The 22,754-nt window shown below is 36.0% G+C and overlaps 2 protein-coding genes and 1 pseudogene across 3 annotated transcripts; 1 reads left to right on the top strand and 2 right to left on the bottom strand.

Moving 5' to 3' along the window:
- Nucleotides 1-116: 116 nt before the first annotated feature.
- LOC143604232 (rhomboid-like protein 19) lies at nt 117-9,608 on the bottom strand. Its single transcript, XM_077080775.1, has 8 exons — nt 9,482-9,608; nt 9,285-9,409; nt 7,417-7,477; nt 7,153-7,319; nt 6,958-7,063; nt 755-957; nt 532-669; nt 117-457 (listed from the first exon to the last, which is right to left on the bottom strand). Exons 1-8 carry the CDS (start codon nt 9,494-9,496, stop codon nt 346-348), a joined length of 927 nt encoding a protein of 308 aa, XP_076936890.1. The 5' UTR covers nt 9,497-9,608; the 3' UTR covers nt 117-345.
- A 3,113-nt stretch (nt 9,609-12,721) lies between these two features.
- LOC143604233 (F-box/kelch-repeat protein At3g06240-like) lies at nt 12,722-14,236 on the top strand (annotated as a pseudogene). Its single transcript, XR_013148249.1, has 2 exons — nt 12,722-12,771; nt 13,161-14,236. The product of XR_013148249.1 is annotated as an F-box/kelch-repeat protein At3g06240-like (transcript).
- A 2,123-nt stretch (nt 14,237-16,359) lies between these two features.
- LOC143604229 (protein ACTIVITY OF BC1 COMPLEX KINASE 3, chloroplastic-like) lies at nt 16,360-22,456 on the bottom strand. Its single transcript, XM_077080773.1, has 11 exons — nt 22,190-22,456; nt 21,978-22,103; nt 20,776-20,976; nt 20,590-20,696; nt 20,182-20,344; nt 19,418-19,483; nt 19,184-19,277; nt 18,983-19,095; nt 18,801-18,871; nt 16,990-17,128; nt 16,360-16,891 (listed from the first exon to the last, which is right to left on the bottom strand). The coding sequence occupies exons 1-11, from the start codon at nt 22,199-22,201 to the stop codon at nt 16,490-16,492; spliced, it is 1,494 nt and encodes a 497-aa protein (XP_076936888.1). The 5' UTR covers nt 22,202-22,456; the 3' UTR covers nt 16,360-16,489.
- Between the last annotated feature and the right edge of the window lie 298 nt (nt 22,457-22,754).

Raw genomic sequence — 22,754 nt, 5'->3', positions numbered from 1 at the left:
TCTCTGTTGACACGCATTGTCTTGTGACTCGATCCGGCCGCCCACCCCAACATAATAAAAACATTGACATGGACGCATAAGCATAGATTATGCCATGCAGCGATCATTAAACATAAAAAATAATATTCATAAAGCATGCAAGCGATCACGGTTGGGGATTACTAATGCCTACAAGTCACTAGATTGCAAACCATCCAAATAAGAAGATTAAGAATCTCTTGCTATACGGGCCCATACCCAAAGTTCGCAAACTAAAAATATAACTGGTGTGATCCAAAAAGGTCTAAAACCGAAAGAAACAGATGGATAGTTACACATACACAAGTCTCGGGTTTCAGAACATAACTAAACATTGTCAGTCGCATCTCTTTCTGGCTCATCAGTCTTACTCTTTCCTCCTGCACCAGTCAACCTCTCGGTTGCCAGTCTTTCTTCTAATGCTCGGGCCCCTCTTTCCCTGCAGGTTTTATTATCATCGTTATTATCGGCTCATCTTAGTAAGAGTATCATTATTATTGTTAATATTATTACCTCCTCCTAGTTGCCTCAATGGGATCAGAACCGGGCAATGGAGCACTGCCAACTGTGTAGCCCCGAGCATCATTGGATGATTCAGATCTTCCACAAAGCATTCGGTCAAACATTGAAGCCACTGGATCAATCACGGGTCTACACGACCAGCAATTTAATATAGCTTTTAGCTCAAATGGAAACAAACCGAACAAGTCAAATTGGTTGAAAGTTCTAAAATTACCTTATGAGCTCTGGGAAGAAAGTCGAGAATGCAAATTCATCACTGGGGTCACCTTTAAATCCTGTTTCTTGTTTTCTTTGAAAGTATCTGAGGTAAACCCAACCAATGTATGTGCCAAATATCAAGATTGGAAGGTATGTTGCAGGCTCAAGTATAAAGAAGCTTGCAATAATAGCTAACAATAGCATGATCGATGGCAACCACTGCACAACACAAAAACAAATTATGATCTCAGACAGTCAAATGTTGCATGCTGACTATTTTTTATTAGTATGTTATGAGTGCAGAAATTATATTATTTCAATAACAATCTACTTTTTTGAATAAAGTGAGTTAGATATCTAAATATCTTTATGGACGAAAAATATATTTTGGGTGACTTCCAATTACTAGGGCCCGCTAAAGATAAAACATAAGCTGAATTGACTCATTCACAAGTAAATGAGGTGAAATTGTCACCTACATTTCATATACTTTGGATCGCGTGTAAACGAACCGCATGAACATGAACAGAGTATGTTAAACGATCGAATACGAACAATTAAATGAACCGGGTTTTCTTGTTCTTGTTTGTTAAGAAAATAAATGTGTTTGTGTTAACTGGTTAACAGTATAAATGAACGAATTCGCTAATGTAAACGAAGGACAATAACTGAACATATATAAACTGACATAGCTAAAACCAATTAGAGGTAAATGCCAACAATCACCGTGTTGGGCCTAAAAGGTTATTAAAACTAGACTAAATTGTAATTGGCCTAAAAAACCTAAATGAATATATTAACAAACTTATACCAATAAACATAAACTAACGAACATAAACAGACGTAACGAACGAGCATCAACGAACGTAAACAAACGAATGAGACGCGTTCATATTCGTTCTTTTAACTAAAAGAACAAAAGTTCTTGTTCATGTTCGTTCATTTATTAAAGGAAAATTGGATTTCAATAATCCAAACTATTAACCATTGGTCAGTAATAATCCCAACTAACATTTTGACCGGTGACAATCCCAACTTTCAATTTTGTTACCGACAACAATCCTGGTCTAACAAATCACTAACTCTGTTAGTTATGTTATTTGAGGTTAGTGTGAAATAATCGAAATACCCTTACTAACAAAATATATAATAATAATAATAATAATACAACAACAATCATACCCAGCATATCCCACAAATAACTAACGTTATCCGTAGGATCTGGGGAGGGTGGGATGTAGACAGACCTTACCTCTATCCCTTAGAATAGAGAGGTTGCTTCCAGTGAGACCCCCAACTCAAAAATAAGTAGATAAAAAAATAAAATACTAATAATAAAATACTAATAATAAAATAAAAAATAAAAGAAAAAAGTAGTAAATAAATACTATACTAGGAACAATAAACTAGTGGTAACATTTAAGCAGCATCTATAATAGATAGACTAAATAATAATAATAATAATAATAATACCATAAATATAGAATGAAAATACTAATATTGAAAATAATATAATACAAAGTTAAAACAAGAAACAACCCCTCCTTCTACGGGTCCTTAACCTTAATTCTACGTCTCCAGGAGGTCCTATCCTGAACCATGTCCTCAGAGAGGTGCAAATCTAGCAAATCATACCTAATCCTCTCGTCCCAAGTCAATTTGGGTCTACCTCTACCCCTTCTCCCCTCTACAAGGATAGTTTCCACTGATCTAACGGGATCCCTTTGTTGTCTTCTTTTTACATGTCCAAACCATCTCAATCTGCCCTCTCTTATTTTATCTGATATACTAGCTACCCCTAGTCTATCCTGAAACTCCTCGTTTCTTATTCGGTCTAACCTTGTGTGCCCACACATCCACCTTAGCATCCGCATCTCTGCTACCTCAAACTTACGCGCATGTCTTTTTGATGGCCCAACAATCTGTTCCGTATAGCATCGCAGGTCTAACCGCAACCCTATAAAACTTTCCCTTAAATTTAGTTGGGAACCTCCTGTCACATAATACCCTTGTGGCCGCTCTCCATCTACACCATCCTACTTGGACACGGTGAGCTACGTCACTATCTATGCCCCCATCACTTTGTACAAACGATCCTAAGTATTTGAACTTGGTTGACTGCGGAACCTCTTGGCCTTCAATGGTGATTTGAGCGTCGTCATCCTCGTTTACTCCACCAAAGTCACAGTAAAGATATCTGTCTTTGACCGACTAATCTTTAAACCTTTACTCTCTAAAGCAGCTCGCCACTCCTCTAGCCTCATGTTGAGATCTTATTTACTCTCGGCAATCAACACAATATCGTCTGCGAAGAGCATGCACCATAGTACAGGCTCCTGGATTGACTTTGACAACTCGTCTAGGACTACCGCAAAAAGAAACGGGCTCAACGCTGATCCCTGATGAAGGTCTACCTCCACGGGGAAGAAGTCGGTATCCCCCACAGGCACACAAACGCTTGCTTCAGAGTTGGAATACATATCCTTAATTATCTCTATGTATTTCCCCGGAACCCCTCTACCCTCAAGGGTATCCCAAAGAAGTTGGCGTGGAACACTGTCGTACGCCTTTTCTAGGTTAATGAACACCATATGCAGATTACGCTTTCTCTCTCTATACTTTTCCAATAATCTTCTTAGTATGTGTATCGCCTCTGTAGTTGACCGTCTGGGCATAAAACCAAATTGGTTCACTGATACCTGGGTTTCCTGTCTAAGTCTAGCCTCAATAACTCTTTCCCATATCTTCATAGTGTGGCTTAGTAGCTTGATACCTCTATAGTTACCGCAACATTGTGCGTCTCCTTTCTTATAGATAGGGACTACGACACTTCTTCTCCATTGATCCGGCATGTTATCGGTGTTTAAGATAGTGTTAAACAACGTAGTTAACCATATAACTCCTTCCTCTCCCAAGCACTTCCACACCTCGATTGGTATGTTGTCTGGCCAGCTGCCTTAGCCTTTCCCATCTTCCTAAGTGCATTCCTCACCTCTTCTTGAGTGATACGTCGACAGTAGCAATTATTCCGTAGAAGAACCATTGTGTCGCCATTTTGTTGTTGGTGAGCGCTGCCACTGTTGAAAAGGTTATGGAAGTAGGTTTGCCATCTCAACCTGATGTCCTGCTCCTTGACTAATACACGCCCATCCTCACCCTTTATAAACTTCACGCCGCCTAGATCTTGCCTTCTACGCTCCCTGGCTTTGGCAATCTTAAACATATCGTGTTCCCCCTCCTTTGTTTCCAAACGTTCATACATCCGTTTATAGGCAGTGTTCTTTGCTTCTGACACTGCCTTTTTCGCCTCTTTCTTGGCCCTTTTGTACACCTCCCTCAATCTGACTCGCTCCCTATCGTCTGTGCATCTCATAAGCTCCCTAAAACTTTCTTGTTTATCCCTAATCTTGTCTTGCACTATCTTATTCCACCACCAAGACTCCTTATGACCACTTGGCTTTCCTGTTGTGGCCCTAAGGGTCTCCTTCGCCACTTGAGTAATCTTTGTCGCCAAGGTTTCCCATATCTGATTTGAGTCCCCATCTAGTTGAACCAGGGTCGATGATACGAGTTTATCTTTGAAAAGTGAAAGGTTGTCGTCCTTCAGATTTCCCCAACGAATCCTAGGTCTAAAATTCCTCACCCTCTCTGTCAACTTCTTTCTAAAGCCTATATTTGCCATAAGCAATCGATGTTGAGCCACGACCATCTCCCCAGGTATAACCTTGCAGTCTTTCCACCAACGTCGATCTTCTTGCCTCATTAAAAGATAGTCAATCTGTGTGTTGCGTCCCCCACTGCTAAATGTGATCAAATGCGATTCTCTCTTCTTAAAGAACAAGTTTACAATACCAAGTTCATGGGCCGTTGCAAAGTCTAGAAGATCCGTGCCGGAGTCATTCCTATCACCAAAACCAAAACCCCCATGTACGGATTGAAATCCATCGTTATCCTCACCAATGTGTCCATTAAAATCACCTCCTATACAAATCCTCTCATCCCTCGGTATGGCTCTCACAATCGCATCTAGGCATTCCCAAAATTCTCTCTTTTCCTGGTCCCCTAGTCCGGCATGTGGTGCATAAGCGCAAACCACTGCCACCACTACTTCCCCTAGTACTAGCCGCATCATGATCCTATCATTATGCCTTATCACCTCTACCACACTAGTGAGTAGCTCCTTAGCCACTAGAAACCCCACCCCATTCTTAGCATCATCAGACCCCGAATACCACAACTTATACCCATTGCACTCGGTCCCTCTCTGCCCTTTCCATCTAGTTTCCTGAAGGCATGCTATTTGAACCCTGTGCCTTTTGAGCACATCTACCAACTCTAGCAACTTACTATTTAAGGATCCTACATTCCAAGACGCCACACGCAAAGTATGCTCCCTATCCTTACCCTTACCTACACCCCTCGTCCCGGGACATGATCTCAAGGAATAGTCATTGGTCCTATGGTCTATGGTTGTAACTAGTCAGACAAACGCAATTAGTAAAACACACAATAAGCCAATAGGCACACACAAAGTCAACACACCGTATTTTAATAAAATAGCATTTAAGGTTTGTGTTGTGACAAAATATTGTTGAGTTAATAGAATATTTAATGCACAAAAATAACTATTTTTTAAATTACAAAAATCTTTAACAAACAAACAAAATATTTAACATACAAAAACACGTAGCATGCTAAAATATTAGTAATCCCACGAGCACTTGTTACGTGTGTGTGTGTATACCATTTGTTTGTTTATTTTTTGTTAAAAGTTATATTATCTTCTAAAAGGGATTGAGGAACCTGGAACCAACGATTGTGCTCTTCACCCGGGAAAACAACAGTTTGTGCCTTGCCGACTTTGTGCGTTGGAGCTTGGCCGGAGATTGGCAGGCAGGTGAGCTTGGTGGTGGTGACCGTTGGAGTTTGTGTACAGAGAGAAAAAGGTTGATGTACGGATTTCCGATCAATAAAAAAAGTTAAACCCTTTGTCCGTAAGAAAAAGTTGATGGTGGTGACCTTCAACCCTTTGTCCGTAGTATCTGTTGGAACGGAGAGAAAAAACGGGAAATCTTACCTTGGGGCTTGGCCGGAGATTGGTAGGTAGGTGACTTGGTGGTGGTGGTGACCGTTGGAGTTTGTACCGAGAGAAAAGAGAGAAAACGTACGGAAATAATAATAATAATAATAATAATAATAATAAAAAGTAGAAAAAATATAGCGAGCCCCTCCCTAGCCTTTGCCGACTACTCCATCGTCTCCGGCAAGACTCCAGCCATGCTCGTTTTTCCGGCAAGTTTCAAAAGACTCCATCGATCCTTGAGGTTTATTTCATTGTACCAATTATATGTTTTCAATTTAAGCCAAAAGTGTTATCAATTAAAAAGCATAAATCCCAAATTTAACACCATAAATCTAAAATCCTTGAGGTTCTTTCTCAAACTGAAAACCTTCCTGTTGTTGATTTAGATCATATCATTAACCTCAGAAGGAAGCAGATGTGAAACAGACTGTTTTGACCGGAAAATCGAAGTCGGCGGAGAGGTGTGTTGCGGCGCGGCGGTGGTTATTTTGTGGTGGTTGCCGGTGTAAGTTCCCCTTAAAAAGAGCCTCGCACCTTCAATTGATTCCCCGCCGAAATCAAAATCGTAACCAAATGGGTTTTGAATCAAATCAGGGCTTGGTCGACGCCGATACAACGCCGTCGGCGCTGTTTAACTCCATCATGTAACCCATTTCACCCAATACCAACGATTTGGGAGTCGAGGATCTTTTTAATTACCGACTCAGAATCCGTGATCTACTAAAGCTTATTTGGGATTTGGTGGTCTGGTCATAATTGTATCAGTTATGGTTGCCGGAAAAGATGGAGTCGCCGGCAAAGGCTAGGGGAACGGCTCCGTTGTGTTCTGCCTACTTTTTTATTATTTACCTGCGTTATATCTTTCTTTCTTTTTTTGTTAGTGAGGGTATTACGGTCATTTCACACTAACCTAAAATAACATAACTAACGGAGTTAGTGATTTGTTAGACGGGGATTGTTGTCGGTAACAAAATTGAAAGTTGGGATTGCCACCGGTCAAAATGTTAGTTGGGATTATTACTGGCCAATAGTTAATAGTTTGGATTATTGAAATCCAATTTTCCTTTATTAAATAAACGAATATAAATGTGCGGTTCACTGAACGTTCAGTTCATTCACAGACCTAACTTTGGTACCTTTGCTTTAATTTTTAATGGAGAAATTTCTTGGTCGGGAATGATTTGCTTAACACCAACTAACAGCCCTGAAAGTACCCCACTGAATCCAGAAAGAGGCATGTAACTACCAAAAAAGAACAAAATCATCAAAATTGTGTTGACCATATGGGTTGGCTTCTAAAAAGAATAACAAAAGAACACAAATGAACTTACAGATAGTTTTCCTGCATTGTTACATAGTACAATGAGATGGCTGTAATGAACACGCACACAGAAGTCAAGAAATTGACTATGAATATGAACTTCAAGAAGTCCCTAGAACCCCATATGGGTTCTAGAAGCTTCCCAATGAAAAGGAGACCAATGGTGCTGCTAAGAATCTGTTTAACAAATGTCATGGAGCACACAAAAGTCAAGAAATTTCCCTACTGTGTTATTATACAGTCTTAAGAATAAAAATGGTTCATAGTTTCATACCCCATGTACTGTTTGTTCTATATAACCAGCTGTTATGAGATTCCAACCAAAAGGAATTGTCCTGTGTTTTATAAAAAGTAGGAAATGGGAAATAAGTGATACAACTTAGGTTGTAAATGGAAACTAATGAGCTTAATAATAGCATCTGGTTTTATCTCAAATCAAGTGCTGAAACAAATCAATGAATTCATAAAAGTTAAGGCTAGCAAGTTTGTGCAACTTATGACAAACAAGTATGATACAGTTAAAAGCGTGCTCAATATAACATTATGTTTTATATGCATGTGAATTTATTAGCAAGACTGAAAGATGTTGAAGTATGGAAATGGATTATGAATTAAAAATTACAGAGTCCATTTACCAAGTCATGTATGCAAGTTGCCCCCCAAGAAAATCGAGATTTATGGACCTTGAAAGATAATCCTCAAGGTCTAGGAGATCAAAAACCCAAATCTAGAATAGCGAGTCGTAAAACACTAAAAGTCAAGCATACCCTGAAGGCTAGTAGTTAGTAGCTAACCTTATAGGCTTCACATTGTCACGGACACGCATACAGAAGTTGTATTTAATATAGACCTTAAATATTATCCAACTTCACAAATATGAATATGCCTAATTATACCCAAAAGAAAGGCAATGCTGATTTGGATATCACTCCAAAACCTAAACGCATTCATGCCCATATTGTTATGTATAAGCAAACGACAGAACCAAACAATTTGAGCAATATCAGTCCCAGAAAGAAGACTTGATCCTTGATGCTATCGTATCTAGATAAATTACTAGATCTAATTTCATCAACAGAACCAAACAATTTGAGCAATATCAGTCCCAGAAAGAAGACTTGATCCCTGATGCTATCGTATCTAGATAAAGTACTAGATCTAATTTCATCTTTGCATCTTTATCACATAAATATTCAAAACAGTTCTCTTTTAATTTAAAAACTATGCAGTCAATAGCAGTGGGATAGCGGTCTCAAATATTGGTCTATTGCAAAATAGCAGTGTCAAAAAGCGGTCCAAATGGCGGAACCATTATTATTGGTGCTATTGACGGCTATCTTGATAAATTGTCATTGCTTATGATTAGATCATGCTTCAAATATTGACACTTTTGTGTCTTGACCTTTGATATTACTACTAATATTATATATGTTTTACGTCTTGTATATACATATAATACATATATACAAAATTTTCATGATATCAAAATTACCGCGATAACCTATATCTCAAATAGCTGCCCTTGACCGCTATTTGATTTTGGACCGCTTTAACTGCATAGTTTCAAAAAACTATCATACATATCCTTATGCAGTCTTGGGAAAATCCCGACTAGGCACCGATTAATCGCTAGTCCCCACCCCACTGATCAATTTTGGGCTAGTCAGTCAATTAATCAGTCAATGGTCAAATCCGGCTAAAATCAGGATTAATTGAACTTATTTGGCGTTATCTGACGAGTTCCCAGCCAAAATCGGCGGTTTCAAGCGAGATTCTAGCCAAAATCTGCGGTTTCCAACAAGATTCCAGCCAATTTCCGGCCAAAGTGTGTATGTGCATATATAAAACTGAAAATTACATACATAAATGTGTGTGTGTGTGAGTAAAACTAAAAATTATACATTAAAGTCCGATCCGATTAATCATAATTAATCCCCAATTAATCGCTCCCGACTAGCGACTTTTACTACCTTGTCCTTATGTATAACTTTCTCAACACCTAATGGTCAAAAAACAATGTAAATATCAACTATCTAATCAACAAGAGTTTCCCTATGCTAATCACACTTCAACAGCTGACCTAATTCAAAATCAATCAATCAAACTCAATGCACTATCAAAAGTCAAATCAAACAATAATACCTAGCAGGAATTAGCGCCACGTAAGTAATCACAGACGGAAAGATCTGCACAGCAATGTATCCAGACAACAGCACCACCACTAATCCTTTACACAGCCTCGTGAATCCGGTAAACATATTCGCACTCTACAATTAACTTCAACAATTAGGTCAAATGCGATAACAAAATCGATTCAATTAAATTAAATTTATACTTACTGCCGGAGAACTCATGATCACCGGAGAGTGTAGTAGTTACAGTGATTCGGTTTTGATGTGATCCGATTACGAAGTTATTGAGACAGATCAGCGGTTTTCCGGTGACCGGAGAATTGAGTAGATCTTAAGAGCAGGATTGATATGATATGAAATGAAACGAAATGTCACGTTGAATGTTAATGAGGGGTTTTAGTTTTAGTTTTACAAAGGAAAATAAATAAAAATATGATATGATGCTTCAAGGTTAAGTTAAGGGGTTGCTTATAAAATTTTCACTTGTCTATAAGTGGATAATAATTTGTTGTAACAAGTTATATTATTGAAAATAATATTTTGGTTTTTTTGTTATGTTTGTGATGAGTAATGATAGAGCTATGAGATGTAGAATGTATATTTTTAGGAATTAAGTATTGAATTATTTACAACTAGATTTTTATCCGGTGTGTTGTGTCGGGTAGATTGTAAAACCTGCACAGTGTTAAATCACAAGCGTTATCGGTCCAGAACGTTGGGGCGTTAATTTGACACGAATTCGATTGGTTTCGGTTACATGCGTTATGATACCAGAACTAAAACAAAAAATAAAACAAAAAAGGTATATGAAGATAGAAGTGGACCAATAGGTTGTCATTGGTCGGTAAAACTCGGACGTTGGACCTGAGCGTTGTCGAACCCGAACATTGAGGCGGTGAGTCTATGCAAATTTGGTCGGTTTCTATTACGCTCGTTATTGTACCGGAACTAAAACAAAAAAGATATATACAATTTTCGTTACATTCGTTACGGTACTAGAACTAAAACGAAACGCAGTGAGTCTACGCGGATTCGGTCGGTTTCCGTCACCTTCATTATGGTACCAGAACTATAAAAAAATTGGCGTTAGGTTGGTTTTCGTTACGGTACGGAAATTAAAACGAAAAAGAAAAACAAAAACAAAAACAAAATGCCTTGATCAATATGGTGCCGCCAAATGGCCCAATGAGGACTTGACGACACCAAAGTTCTCAGTTGTTGATATAATATAATGCTATTTTGTTTCTTTTAATTTTTCAAGATACGAAATTCCTGCAAATTAGATGTAAAATCTTGTGATGTGTTTTGAGTAGGAATTTTTATCATAGTCGACACTTTGAATCTCTATACGAGCTTGTGTGCTTTAGGTTTCGCAAAGTGGCTGCACGAGGAGTTTTACAACGAGCATCAAAGAATTGATTTGTTGTACTTACGACAACTAAGATATGTTTTGTTTATATATAAAATATTTAACAGATTATAAATAAAAAACAATTGAACTTTAATGATGGGTTTAAGAATAAAAATATAAGCTTCAAACTAAAGTTAAGGGGTTGGATTGGGTTGCTTATAAAGTTTTAACATGTCTAAAAGTAGATAATGTGTTACAGGTATAACACATTCATATATTGGAACGAATATTTTGAATTTTTTTTCTTATATTGTAATAGGTCATTATAAAACTTTTAAACAGTTGTTAAAAAAAACTTTTAAACATTAATAATTAAACTTAAATTATTTACTCTAGCACTAGTGATTGTAACATTTAATAAAGGGAGAAATGAGTTTCATTACCATTAGTTTCTTATCAAACAATTTCAACCACAATATCACACACCCCCTTAATATTTATTTTCAATAAATGACGGTAACAATGATACCAACATGGAGTTTTTGGATTTCATATTGGTTAATGGTAACTTTAATAATTTATTATACTTCTGCTTCAACACTTCTCTAAACTAATATACCTCATTACGGATTTGAACCTAGACCTACTATCTAAAAGTCAATTATTGAATCAGATGTTGAATCATATTACCAGAGTTTTATTTTTCACATAATCAATTGTTGAATCAGTTGTAATACTGCAATGTGTACATCAATTTCATTGTCACATATGAGCTATATTCGAAAAGTTGTTTTATAACATGCAAATTTCATTTTTTGCCATCCAAACTTCATTTTTTACCATCCATACTTGGCTTTTACACTTTATCTTGTCTCCAAATTTTGTTTATTGTTTTTCAAAGTAACTAAACTATCTCCAACCAAGACGAAAAATCTTGATGCTTGCAATTGACTAAAAAGATAGCTATGGTAGAACAACATTGAATCTTCATATGCTTTTTTTCCTTGTCAAATTATTAACCTCTCTATTCAATTTAAACAAATTCCAGAGCAATAACACAAAGAACAATACGAATCCAAAACAAACTGAGTCAGATGCTAACAATCTACTAACAAGAAAACTCAAAACTAGACTGGACGTGCACCAATATGATAGATCTAATACACACTCACATATTCAATCAAGAATGCAATATAATCTATGGATTCAAAAAAGAACAAAACCTAGGGGACTAATCTAGATGCACACACTCAAAGTGTAAAAGATTGTAATCTCTGTCTTTAAAAATTCGACTTTCTTTATCACATTCGTTATCTTCATCTCTATCTATTTCTTTCTCTTTTCTTTCACACTTGAGCTATAAGGGGTTGTTTGGGATTGTTTATTTACGGCTCCTTATGACTTATTAACTTTTTGAAAAGTTACTAAAGTGTTTGGTGAATCTATAAGCCCTTTTGTGTTCAACTTATCAAAAAGCGTAAATAAGGAGTTTTCTATAAGACAAGGAGTTATAAGTTTATTAACCTTTGCGTTTGGTAATTACCATTATACCCCTCAATCCCTCAAAACTCTTCACTTTCTAAAAAAATAATGTCCTTTTTAGTAAATACTCATTTCTCTCACAACATAAGTTAATCCAAACACTCTTTAAAAACCTATTTTAGAAAACTCATAAACTAACAAGTCATTTTTATGAAAAGCCCTTTTGAACTTAAAACAAGCAATCCCAACCCACCCTAAACCGAAATGCTTGAGGTACAATTTATAAATAAAATGACAGTGAATAGTACATCTTTATACATAGGATAATATGTTTTTGAGATATAGACGGAGACGGTGACTTCGATAAAAGAGAAACATAAAAGAAATCTCTATAATTTGAAGACTGAGAAGACGATAGCACACATACCCACATAATTCGCCCGCACCGCACCGCACCGCACAAACTGGTCGGCACCAATTTAATACATGAGGTTTGAGATCAACACGCATTAAGTATTTTCGATACATTACTTAATATTTTTTTTTTAAGTTTTTATTCCGGTACCGAGCTCATCGATGTTTTCAATCGATTACCGCTCACATATCCAAACGAGGCTTGCATCCATGGATGATTCCATTATCAATTCTGTTTCAATCATTCCTGGTATGCTTTCGTTACTTATATAAACCCTAAATACATTATTCTTCTTAATAATTCGTTCTTTAACTCAACTTTATCATCAAATAATTATGCTTACGGATCCCATTTCTTCGTTATTAACGAATCTATGCTAATTTTAGAATACTCTTTTCATGATTTTTGTTAATTTTAGGTTTTATTGTTTAAACATTATTGTTTTATGCATACTTGTATTCATTGGTTGTAAATTTGTAATTTTTGAGTGTACTATGCCAAAAAAGATGTAAAGCAAATTTCTTTTCGTGTTAAATGGGTCGTGTTTCGGGTGGATGTGTCGGGTTTGACCCAATAACCTGCAAACACGACCCGTTTAGCACCTCTGTATATTATAAGTTATAACGGACCTTTTGCAGGGTCTTCCAACATGTCGGAATGTAACATACAAAATGATGATCTTCCAGATGAGATTGTAAGGGACATTCTTTCTCGGCTTCCGGTTAAATGCTTGTTGCAGTTCATGCTTGTGTCAAAGCAGTTTAAACGTTTAATTTCTGACAACCATTTCATCAAATCACACCTTAAGAAGAGCGAGTCGTTATCAGCGTGTTATCGAATCCTCATTCCGACTTTCCCCCTTCTTTCGTTAAACTATAACTCACCACCAAAAGACGCCAATGCGTTGATGGAGCTCGACTGCCCGTTTCAAAACCCGAGATATGTGATCAAGATTTTGGGTTCGTGCAACGGGTTGGTATGTTTAATTGACCGGTCAAATGATTTGACCATATATAACCCGTCAACTAGAAGATATTTCAAGCCGATTCAATCATCACAACATATTGACTACGTGTACGGGTTTGGTTACGCGTCAAGCCTGAGTGATCTAAGAGTGGTTAGAATTCCAAGGTTCGCTCGTGACAATAATAGATTCGGTACGTATGATTTCATTGATACAGGGTGTGTTTTTAAACGGGTCGGTTCACTGGTTGGCGCGCTATAGCAACACTGAGGGTCAAAAGCGAGTGATAGCTTTGTTTGATGTGGTAAAAGAGACGTTTAAGGACGTTTATTTGCCACCTCAAAAACCATATCTACCGTATTACATGTTGGGTGTGTTGAAAGGATGCCTTTATGTGCTTTGTGATGATGTGCATGATATAGAAGTTGAGGTATGGGTGATGAAGGAATACGGGGTGGTCAACTCTTGGTCAATGTTTGTTAAGATACCGCTTGATGTGTGGACGGGTGACCTTTCGTATTTGAGGCCTTTGAGGTTGCTAAATGATGATGAAATTGTTGTGGAGATTGAGTTGCAGTGGTTTGCGGTTTATGATATTAAAAAGAAGACGTTTAGGCACGTTAAAGGGGTAGGCGATTTGAAGTGGTTGGCGAGGCTACGGTTTATGTGGAAAGTTTGGTTTCACCTGAAGTTTCATGTCTGTTGTACTGATGTTAGTTTCATGAACTAAATCACTTGTTTCAGTTTTTTTTTTTTTTTTTGAACTTATGTTGGTTGGATTGCAAATTTTATCCATGATATGTTTTATCCTCCCCAGATCCAAACATGATTGCATTTACATGTTGTGGTTGAACTCTTGATCACTCATCAGTAGAGCTGAACTCTTGATTTCTTGGGCTATGTTGTGGTTGCCTGATTGGACCACATATCTGGTTAGTTGCTTCTTTAGTTGACATCAGATTTTGGTTGCTTATTTATGTAACGGCTTAGCTAGAGAAACACCACCGACATATATTTAGACGCCATTGTTGTGTCATACGAGCAGTATGATGTCATGCGGGTCATGTATGTGACAAGTGAGAAATGGTCATATGGGGGCTTGTATTGGGTGGTGATCGTCAGATCGTATGGCTTACATTGTGTGTTTAACTGGCATAAAATATGATTGATGTGGGATGCAAAGTCATAAGACCCGTACGACCATTTTTCATCATATTGAACGACGCATATCATCATATGGCTTGTATGATGTGACACGCATTGATATAGAGATTTGAGAGTGGTGTCTTTAACATCACCCTTATGTAATATGCAAGCCATATGGGTAGCATATTATGATATGGGTGATGTTAAAGACACCACTCCCAAATCTCTGCATCAGTGTGTCACATCATACGAGCCATATGGGCATATGATGATATGGGTCGCTCAATATGGTGGAAAATGGTCGTACGGGTCGTATGACTTTGCATGTCACATCAGTCGTTTTTTATGTCAGTCAAACACAAAATGCAAGCTGTATGATTTGAATACCACAACCCAATATGAGCCCCCCATATAACCATTTCTCACTAGTCACATACCCAAATGACGTCATACAGCTCGTATGACACGTCGATGGCGTCTAAATAGTATGCCCGTGGTGTTCCTCTAGCTAAGCTGTTACATAAATATGCAACCAAAATCTCATTCTATCTAAAGAAGCAACTAACCAGATGTGCGGTTGATACGTACCCACAAAGCAGTCAACCCAATTAAAAAGTTACCATAACATGGGTCAACTCAATTATTCAGTTACCAAAATTAGAGGAGCAAATCATGGGACGGTTTTACCTTTCTTCTTTTTATAATAGTGTAGAGATTAAGGTTAGGGATATGGATGTTTATTGTTAATCAAAATTAGGGTTTCTTAACCTTTAATTGGAGAATTGCCATCTTGAATCGGCTAGCCTTTGTTCTTGGAGATTAACCCATCTAGAATTGGGTCTTACTATGTTAGTTTTTCAATAAAATCAATCTTTAACCTTTTCGGTTTCTATCAGCGGTCCAATCAGACAACTACAACATAGCCCAAGAAATCAAGTATTATAGCTAAGCCTGACAAAATGGGGCGGGTCACGTAAAACAGTATTGGGTCACACTAAAACAGGCTGTTTTAAAACACGCTGATATTAAAATGAGATTTGATTGAAAGGAGGAGTTTTAGAAAAGAAAAAAACAAAACTTTGTCATCCCTTGTATTCATTTTTATGACGTCCAGTGGAGTGGTGACAGGTGTTAGTGACATTGATGGTGTTGGTGATAGTTGCGTTTTGTGACTTTTGTCCATGAAGGAGGTGATTGCATCGGTGGCGGTGAAGACAATGATTTGTGAGGGAAACCACACGTGCTGGTTGCGTCGGTAAGGGTGCAGTCGTGTCGAGAGACCATTAAGTGAGGGATACCACATGTGCTGGTAGTGTCGGTAAGGGTGGGTAGTGTCGAGAGACCATTAAGTGGTAGCGGAGAGAAACAATAGTCACGTCACGGATGCCGCTTGCACATTAAGCCTAATATAAGTTGGCATTTGTCATAAGATTGACCCAGTTTAATCCGATACTTAGTCCAAGTCGAACCCCAAGTCAAACCAAGTTAAGCCCTTGTGTAGTTTGATGAGGCGCAAATGAACCACGCATAATAATTTTATTTAATTTTAAAATCCAAATTAACCAATCTATAAATTGTTATTATTGGCTTATTGCCATATAGAATAAATATATTTTATTTATTTATTTATAAATAACCGACGTGTTAAATATTATCACAAAAATAAAACTTTTTGAAAGAAAATTATACCTGCGATATAGTTTTAATTTTTAAAGATGCTTTTCATATATTAATTGCAGAATCATTCATTCTTTACAACTATACGTTAATCTCAAAGGTAATATTCTCCAGCCAGAAGATGGTGCAACAAGCCATCTTCATCCTTCATGTATTCATATACTAGAAGAATAATCAAACTTAGCTATTACTCACTGCAAGTTTCTTAGAACCGAATGACAATCGTCCCAAATAAGCCTCCGATAAAGAAACAACCAAGCGATGACAAGCAATGGCCGATGCTGCAACAAGTGTCACAAAGCTAACCCAATATAACCGAGCCATCAAAACCGGGTTTTTTCTTCCAGATTCCAAGACTTTGAGGAAAATGACTCTGAGTCGCCGGTTTTTCACTAGGGACTGGTAGTTAACGGCGGGTGTTAAAGATGATGCGTAAATCGCACCATATTTGGCCACTACGAAGGTATTGCCTAAGGCTGTACATATAGATTGGTATATCATATCGGCAATGATTTTGCTGATTTGATAACGAAAAGGTCTCGCTTCTTTGGAAACAATGCCTCGGATTAGTGACGTCCCATCCTGTTTAACAACAAAATAAATATGTGTGTACATATATGTGTGTGTGTGAATGTATGCGTATATACATATACATATTTATATGTATGTAGGTTACTCACAGCAGTAATCACAAGTCGTCTCACAACCGCACCGTCTTTTGAGAGCAGAAGTTTAAGGGCTAAGTTTACTGTATCTGATACCCTATTGGAGGGCTCCTCGGAAGACGTTTCACTTTTTGATGTCAGTTGCAATCCTTTGCTGAAAAAAGTCACAGTAAAAATGAACCAAACGTTCAGTGAACCGTTTGACGAGAAGTTCGTTTATGTTCATTTATTGAGTAAACGAATGAACAAGAGAACTTTTGTTTATCTATACTATATATAATATACCACTAATGGGCAAATTAAGACGCTTCTTTTAAGTAATTATAATACTAAAACTCACGTGCATTTTAAATTCTTCAAAATAATTACAATTTTAATCCCTTAAAGTTCCAAAATTGGTCCTTCATGTTTTACTTATATATTCTTTAATTTTCAATTTTAACCCAATTACCCTCATGATTTTTAAACGCTCATAACTTTTTCATTCACTAATATTTTTTAAAATAAATGGCATCATAAAAACGAGCGTTTTATTATCTTTAATTTGACTATGATATTGCTATAGTTTACGAAGTAAAAAAAAAACATTTTATGCAGAACTGTTTGTGGTTCGATTTTGATGGTTTTAAATTAAACCATATGCCAACTTTACGCATTTTTTTTTTGTCGCTAAAAATCAAAACTGAACTGTTTAAAATGAAAACTCAACTAAGTTGAACCATTTTCAATGATTAGGTTTCGATATAGTTTGTACTTCGATAAAAAATTAAGTTTAAAATAAGAATTATTAATCTGTCTATACCTTCGCTTCAAACTAAGCACCAACCAATACTTTACTTAAGAGAATTATAATATGAACAAAGATAACTTTGGTCACATAAATGATAAACCTTATTAGAATAAATAGAAGGCGAAATCATAACAAAAACAAATATTACAAAAAAAACCATACTGAAAATTGGACTAAATTAAAGTTGTGAAAGACGACTTTACTCGTATTAAATAAAACTTTGTTTAACTATATTTTAACTATATCTAATATATATTATAAAACATATCTAATACTAAATAAGTAAATAATTAGCATTTCTATATGTACGGTCAGCTCCAGTTTCAACCGTGAAACCAAACTAATGAACGGTCTGACAGCTTCAAACGGAATAATGAACACTCAAAAATTTGTTACATGATTACCAAAGTTTGTGTTTCCCGCTGCATCGCACGGGCACCCTTCTAGTTTAGTTAAACGAATGAGCATGAACAAATGTCTTGTTTGTTTATTTATGTTCATGAACGTTCGTTCAGGTTCATATATGTTTTTAATTTACATTTATTTAAGTTCGTTTCTTTATATATTCATTAGAAGTTTTTAGGTTCATTACAATTCAGTGAGTTTTGTTAAATTTACTAGGCCCAGCAGATTGATGTTCACGTTCACTCTGAATTGGTGTTCCCTTTGTTATGTTCATTTATGTTCAATAATCTATGTTCAGTTATGTTTATTTGTGCTCATTCATCTATGCTCAGTTAATGCTCGTTCGTTTATGTTCGTTTATGTTCATTTATGTTTATGAATCGTTCATTTACATCGTTAACGAACGAACATAAATGGACACAAACAAGAAAGTCCCATTTGTTTAATTGTTCGTGTGTGATCTTTGTTCGATTAAAGTTAAACGAATGAACATAAACATGCTCCGTTCATGTTCGTTTAGAGGCCTAGACACCATAAGAAATCTCAAGCATCTAAACTGTAATCCAGGTAAACGAAAAAGAGTCAAACAGGTCGGTAAGGACTGAACTAAACAACACCATGAGTGACATACCTATTTGCCCCAACTCTCAAGAAAAAAGCAACCTTCTTCCATTGAAGTTCTTTTCTTTTGTTTAGAACAACCTAAAGACAAAAAGGCATGAAATCAAGTATTTAACTTAATGAAAAATAGAAACAAAAACAGTTATTTAACTTGATGAGAAATAGAAACAAAAACAGTTAAAAGCCAAGTACCGCGTGCAGAATCTTCCTTGTATCGAGTGAGTTATCGGTGAGAAGCTTACGAACAACATACGGGTATGAATCTTCAAACGTATTAAAATTTGGGTCTCCAGCCATTGCCAACCCTTTAAGTTACCAAGAAATAAAGTTGGATACAAGTAAAGTGTATAGATGTTTGGATACAAAGGAAACAATTAGGTAAATGAAATATACCCTCAAAGGAAGCTAGAGATCGCAGCAGAAGAGTATAATATGGTGGCATGCGAAAATGATACTTAAGGGCTATCGAAAACACTTTACCCAGCACCTACATAAAGAGATTGAAAAAGTTTTTAATATTTAAAAATTCTGACACAGTTGCAATTAAAAATGATCATGTATTACTAATATTAATCTTGGAGAGAAATATAGCAATTAAAAGGTAAGTATATATTAACAGTTTCTCACCTTACTGAATCTGACATCAGGGATTCCATCATTGAATTCCACCTCATCCATGGCATACTCTAGTTCCTAACCCATCAATTTCATAAGACAGTTACAAAGGTGGACCTTATGAAAATTATATCCATCAAAGCCAGATGAACAAAAAGGAACAAACAGCAAACGCCCCAAATTATTTTATTCAACATACATGATTATTATTGAAACAACTATTTATATACAAAAGGCTTGGACAAAAAGTATTTCATGCCAACCCAAAAACTGATCATTTTGACCAGATTATCGATCTGACCATTTTACCTAGCCGGGTGCATGAAACCAAAAAAACAGATGGTCTGGTTCTATGTTTTCGTAAAAACCGAACTTTCGGTATTGAAAAACCTGAAATGGCTTTTCATTTTTAATTCTGAATATTAAGTAATCTGGAAGAATTTAATAAATAGTGTTACTCAAATAGTTTAGCCCAAATGTATAATAATCAAGTAATTATTAATTAATAAAAAGATTTACGCAAATTTATTATTTTTTGAGTCAAAAAAGTTTCAGCCAAAAAATTTCAAGCCCAATTGTAAAATTAAAAAACCAGAAACAGAAATCTGGAAAAAGAAATGAAACCGAAAAAACCGAAACTGAACGCTTATGAAAATATTGTGAGCCCGACACTGATCCATGCACACCCCTAATTTTGCTCTCTCTTAAATGATAATAATCAAGAAAGCAGAAACTGTTTATCATAAATAAAAATTTATCAATTAAGGAAGTGTTACCATGGTAACTCGTGAGAGATTAGTTCCAGGCCTGACAACATCCATTTCAACAAGGGAACCAACAAGGGATTTCCAGTCACCATTTACTATGTGAATAATAGATCCCAGCATGGCAAACTTATGCTTCTTTTCCATCCGACAAATTAATCCAAAATCAAGAAATCTAACCCGAAATCACAGAGAAAGTTAAAATATAACTGTTAATTATAATTAGTACTGATTAATTATTAAGGTTTAGCTGCCTTTAGCCCAAGGGCCCATTATAGGTTTGTCCAGCGTTTCTTTCATATATATTGAAGGTTCCCCTTCCATTGCAATTATAGTATTCAGATATATTATTATAGTCACTTTTACAATAACTATAGATTGTAATAACCTAAAGTAATATAATGATAAGAAATTAAATACCCTATTTGTCCAGATGGCAAATAGAGCATGTTTCCAGGATGTGGATCCGCATGCAATAAGCCAGTTTCAATAAGCTGAACTAGACATGCCTCAACTCCTTTGTTAACCTACATCATCCAAAGAGTGATGATATTGAATAAACATATTATTTGGATGTATAATAATTTATAAGTGTTAAATACGAACCAGATCAAGAAGATGCCTTTTGGCCTCGGTTCTCTGCTTCTCTGAATACTGAGATTCATTTTCAAGATTGTTGCTATTGCATATGAAGAGTAACTCTTTTGGATTCTCACCGTTCATCCACTCCATTGTTAGGACTCGCTTTTGAGTCAAGTTTTGAAATACTTTTGGAACACGGATAGAAGGAAAGGCGGAATGAGCTTCCTGCAAAAATTGACCACTTTGCATTGAAAATCCACTCTATAATTAAAAAATTGCTTATCGCACTAGGCTTGTAAACGAACCGAATGAACACGAGCGGGGCATGCCTGTGTTCGTTTGTTTAACTTTAACCGAATACGATCATGGTCTTCTTGTTTGTGTTCGATTGAAACGAAAACGAGTGTTTTCATGTTCGCTCGTTAATGATATAAATGAATGGTTTACGAACATAGACGAGTGAATATAAACGAACATAACTAAGCAACCACAAAATAAAATTAAAAAATCAATTTGTTAAGCACTTAAGCCTAAAAAATTAACTTGACTAAATTGTAATGTATGATACTTTACTTTCATAAAACTAAACTAATATGTAATGAGCCTAAAAACATAAATGAATATAGACATGAATGAACTCAAATGTAATAACGAGCATAAATAACGTAAATGAACAAACATAAACGAACTTAAACGAACGCTTACAAACATAAATGAATGAAAGAAACGCGTGTTGTTCATCCGTTTAACTAAATGAACAAAAAGAATTGTTCATGTTCGTTCGTTTATTAAATCAACAGACATAAACAAACGCAAATGAATGGATGTAAACGAACGAAAATTAACGAACTAAAATGAACATATGTAAACAAACGTTCACAAACATAAATAAACAAACAAAACACACGTTCATATTCGTTTGTTTAACTAAACTGAATAAGAGGATTTGCTCATGTTCACTCGTTGATTATAAAAACGAACTTGCCGTCGGATGATTCACTGAACGTTCGGTTCTTTTATAGGCCCATATGTAACACTGCTTTTTAATAAGTTAGATCTTTAGTCTAAAAAATGCATTCTCCTACTTTCTAGCAAATCTGAAAGCATTTCATGAAGTACAACAAAAAATGGTGCAACATCAAGATCATATCTTTTTACCATTTCCTGCAATAAGAAAGTTAACATACATTAAAGGGTAAAATTGTAAACTGCGAATAATAAAATACCATAAATTCTACAGCATTTGCAGCCTCCAAAGTATAATCCAACTCCCCCACCAACCCTTTTCCGAGTTCATCAGCATAAAGGCGTAGATCATTTTTCCTTTTAAGCACTTGTTGCAAAATGTCCAGCTGTACATGTTCATGGATTATAAGTAATTTGGATTAAAGATTTGAATAAATTTACTGAGTTGAACAGAGTAAACAATTTTACAGACCCCAAGTCGCATGATATAAATATCGCGAAACACTACGTGTCGCAGATTTGGCCGTTGAACTTTCACAGCAACATTGTGACCGTCTATTGTTTTTGCCTTGTAGACCTATGCACAATAAATATAATCATGAAGAAAGATTGATAAAGACATAATTGTTACATGTAATAATTGTGGCCTGTTTACTTACATTAGGGTTATGTTTTATCTTTAAAGGGTCAAATGGATTAATCATAATTTAACCTAAAAAGAAAGTCACACAAAGTTTTCTTCAATGCATAAAACCTTCTAAACGCTTCTAGTTAAAAAAGTTAGATTTTTTCGTAGTAGTATATCTTTTGTAATATTATCACAAAAGAGAGTGTTTCATGATACTTGCTACTAAACAGATCACACTAGGATGTAAATGAACCAAATGAACACGAACGGGGCGAGCACGTTCATTTAACTTTAAGCAAACAAAAGATCGAACGCGAACATTTAAACGAGCATGGTTTTCTTGTTCGTGCTCATTCATTAAGAAAATAAGTGTGCTTGTCTTCGTCTATGTTCAATCATAAATATTATA

Source organism: Bidens hawaiensis, unplaced genomic scaffold (genome assembly GCF_021521415.1).
Source record: "Bidens hawaiensis isolate Kalapana, Puna unplaced genomic scaffold, B.hawaiensis_p1.1 tig00064472_1, whole genome shotgun sequence".
Classification (NCBI taxonomy): Eukaryota; Viridiplantae; Streptophyta; class Magnoliopsida; order Asterales; family Asteraceae; genus Bidens; species Bidens hawaiensis.
This window is presented reverse-complemented; position numbering and strand designations above follow the sequence as displayed.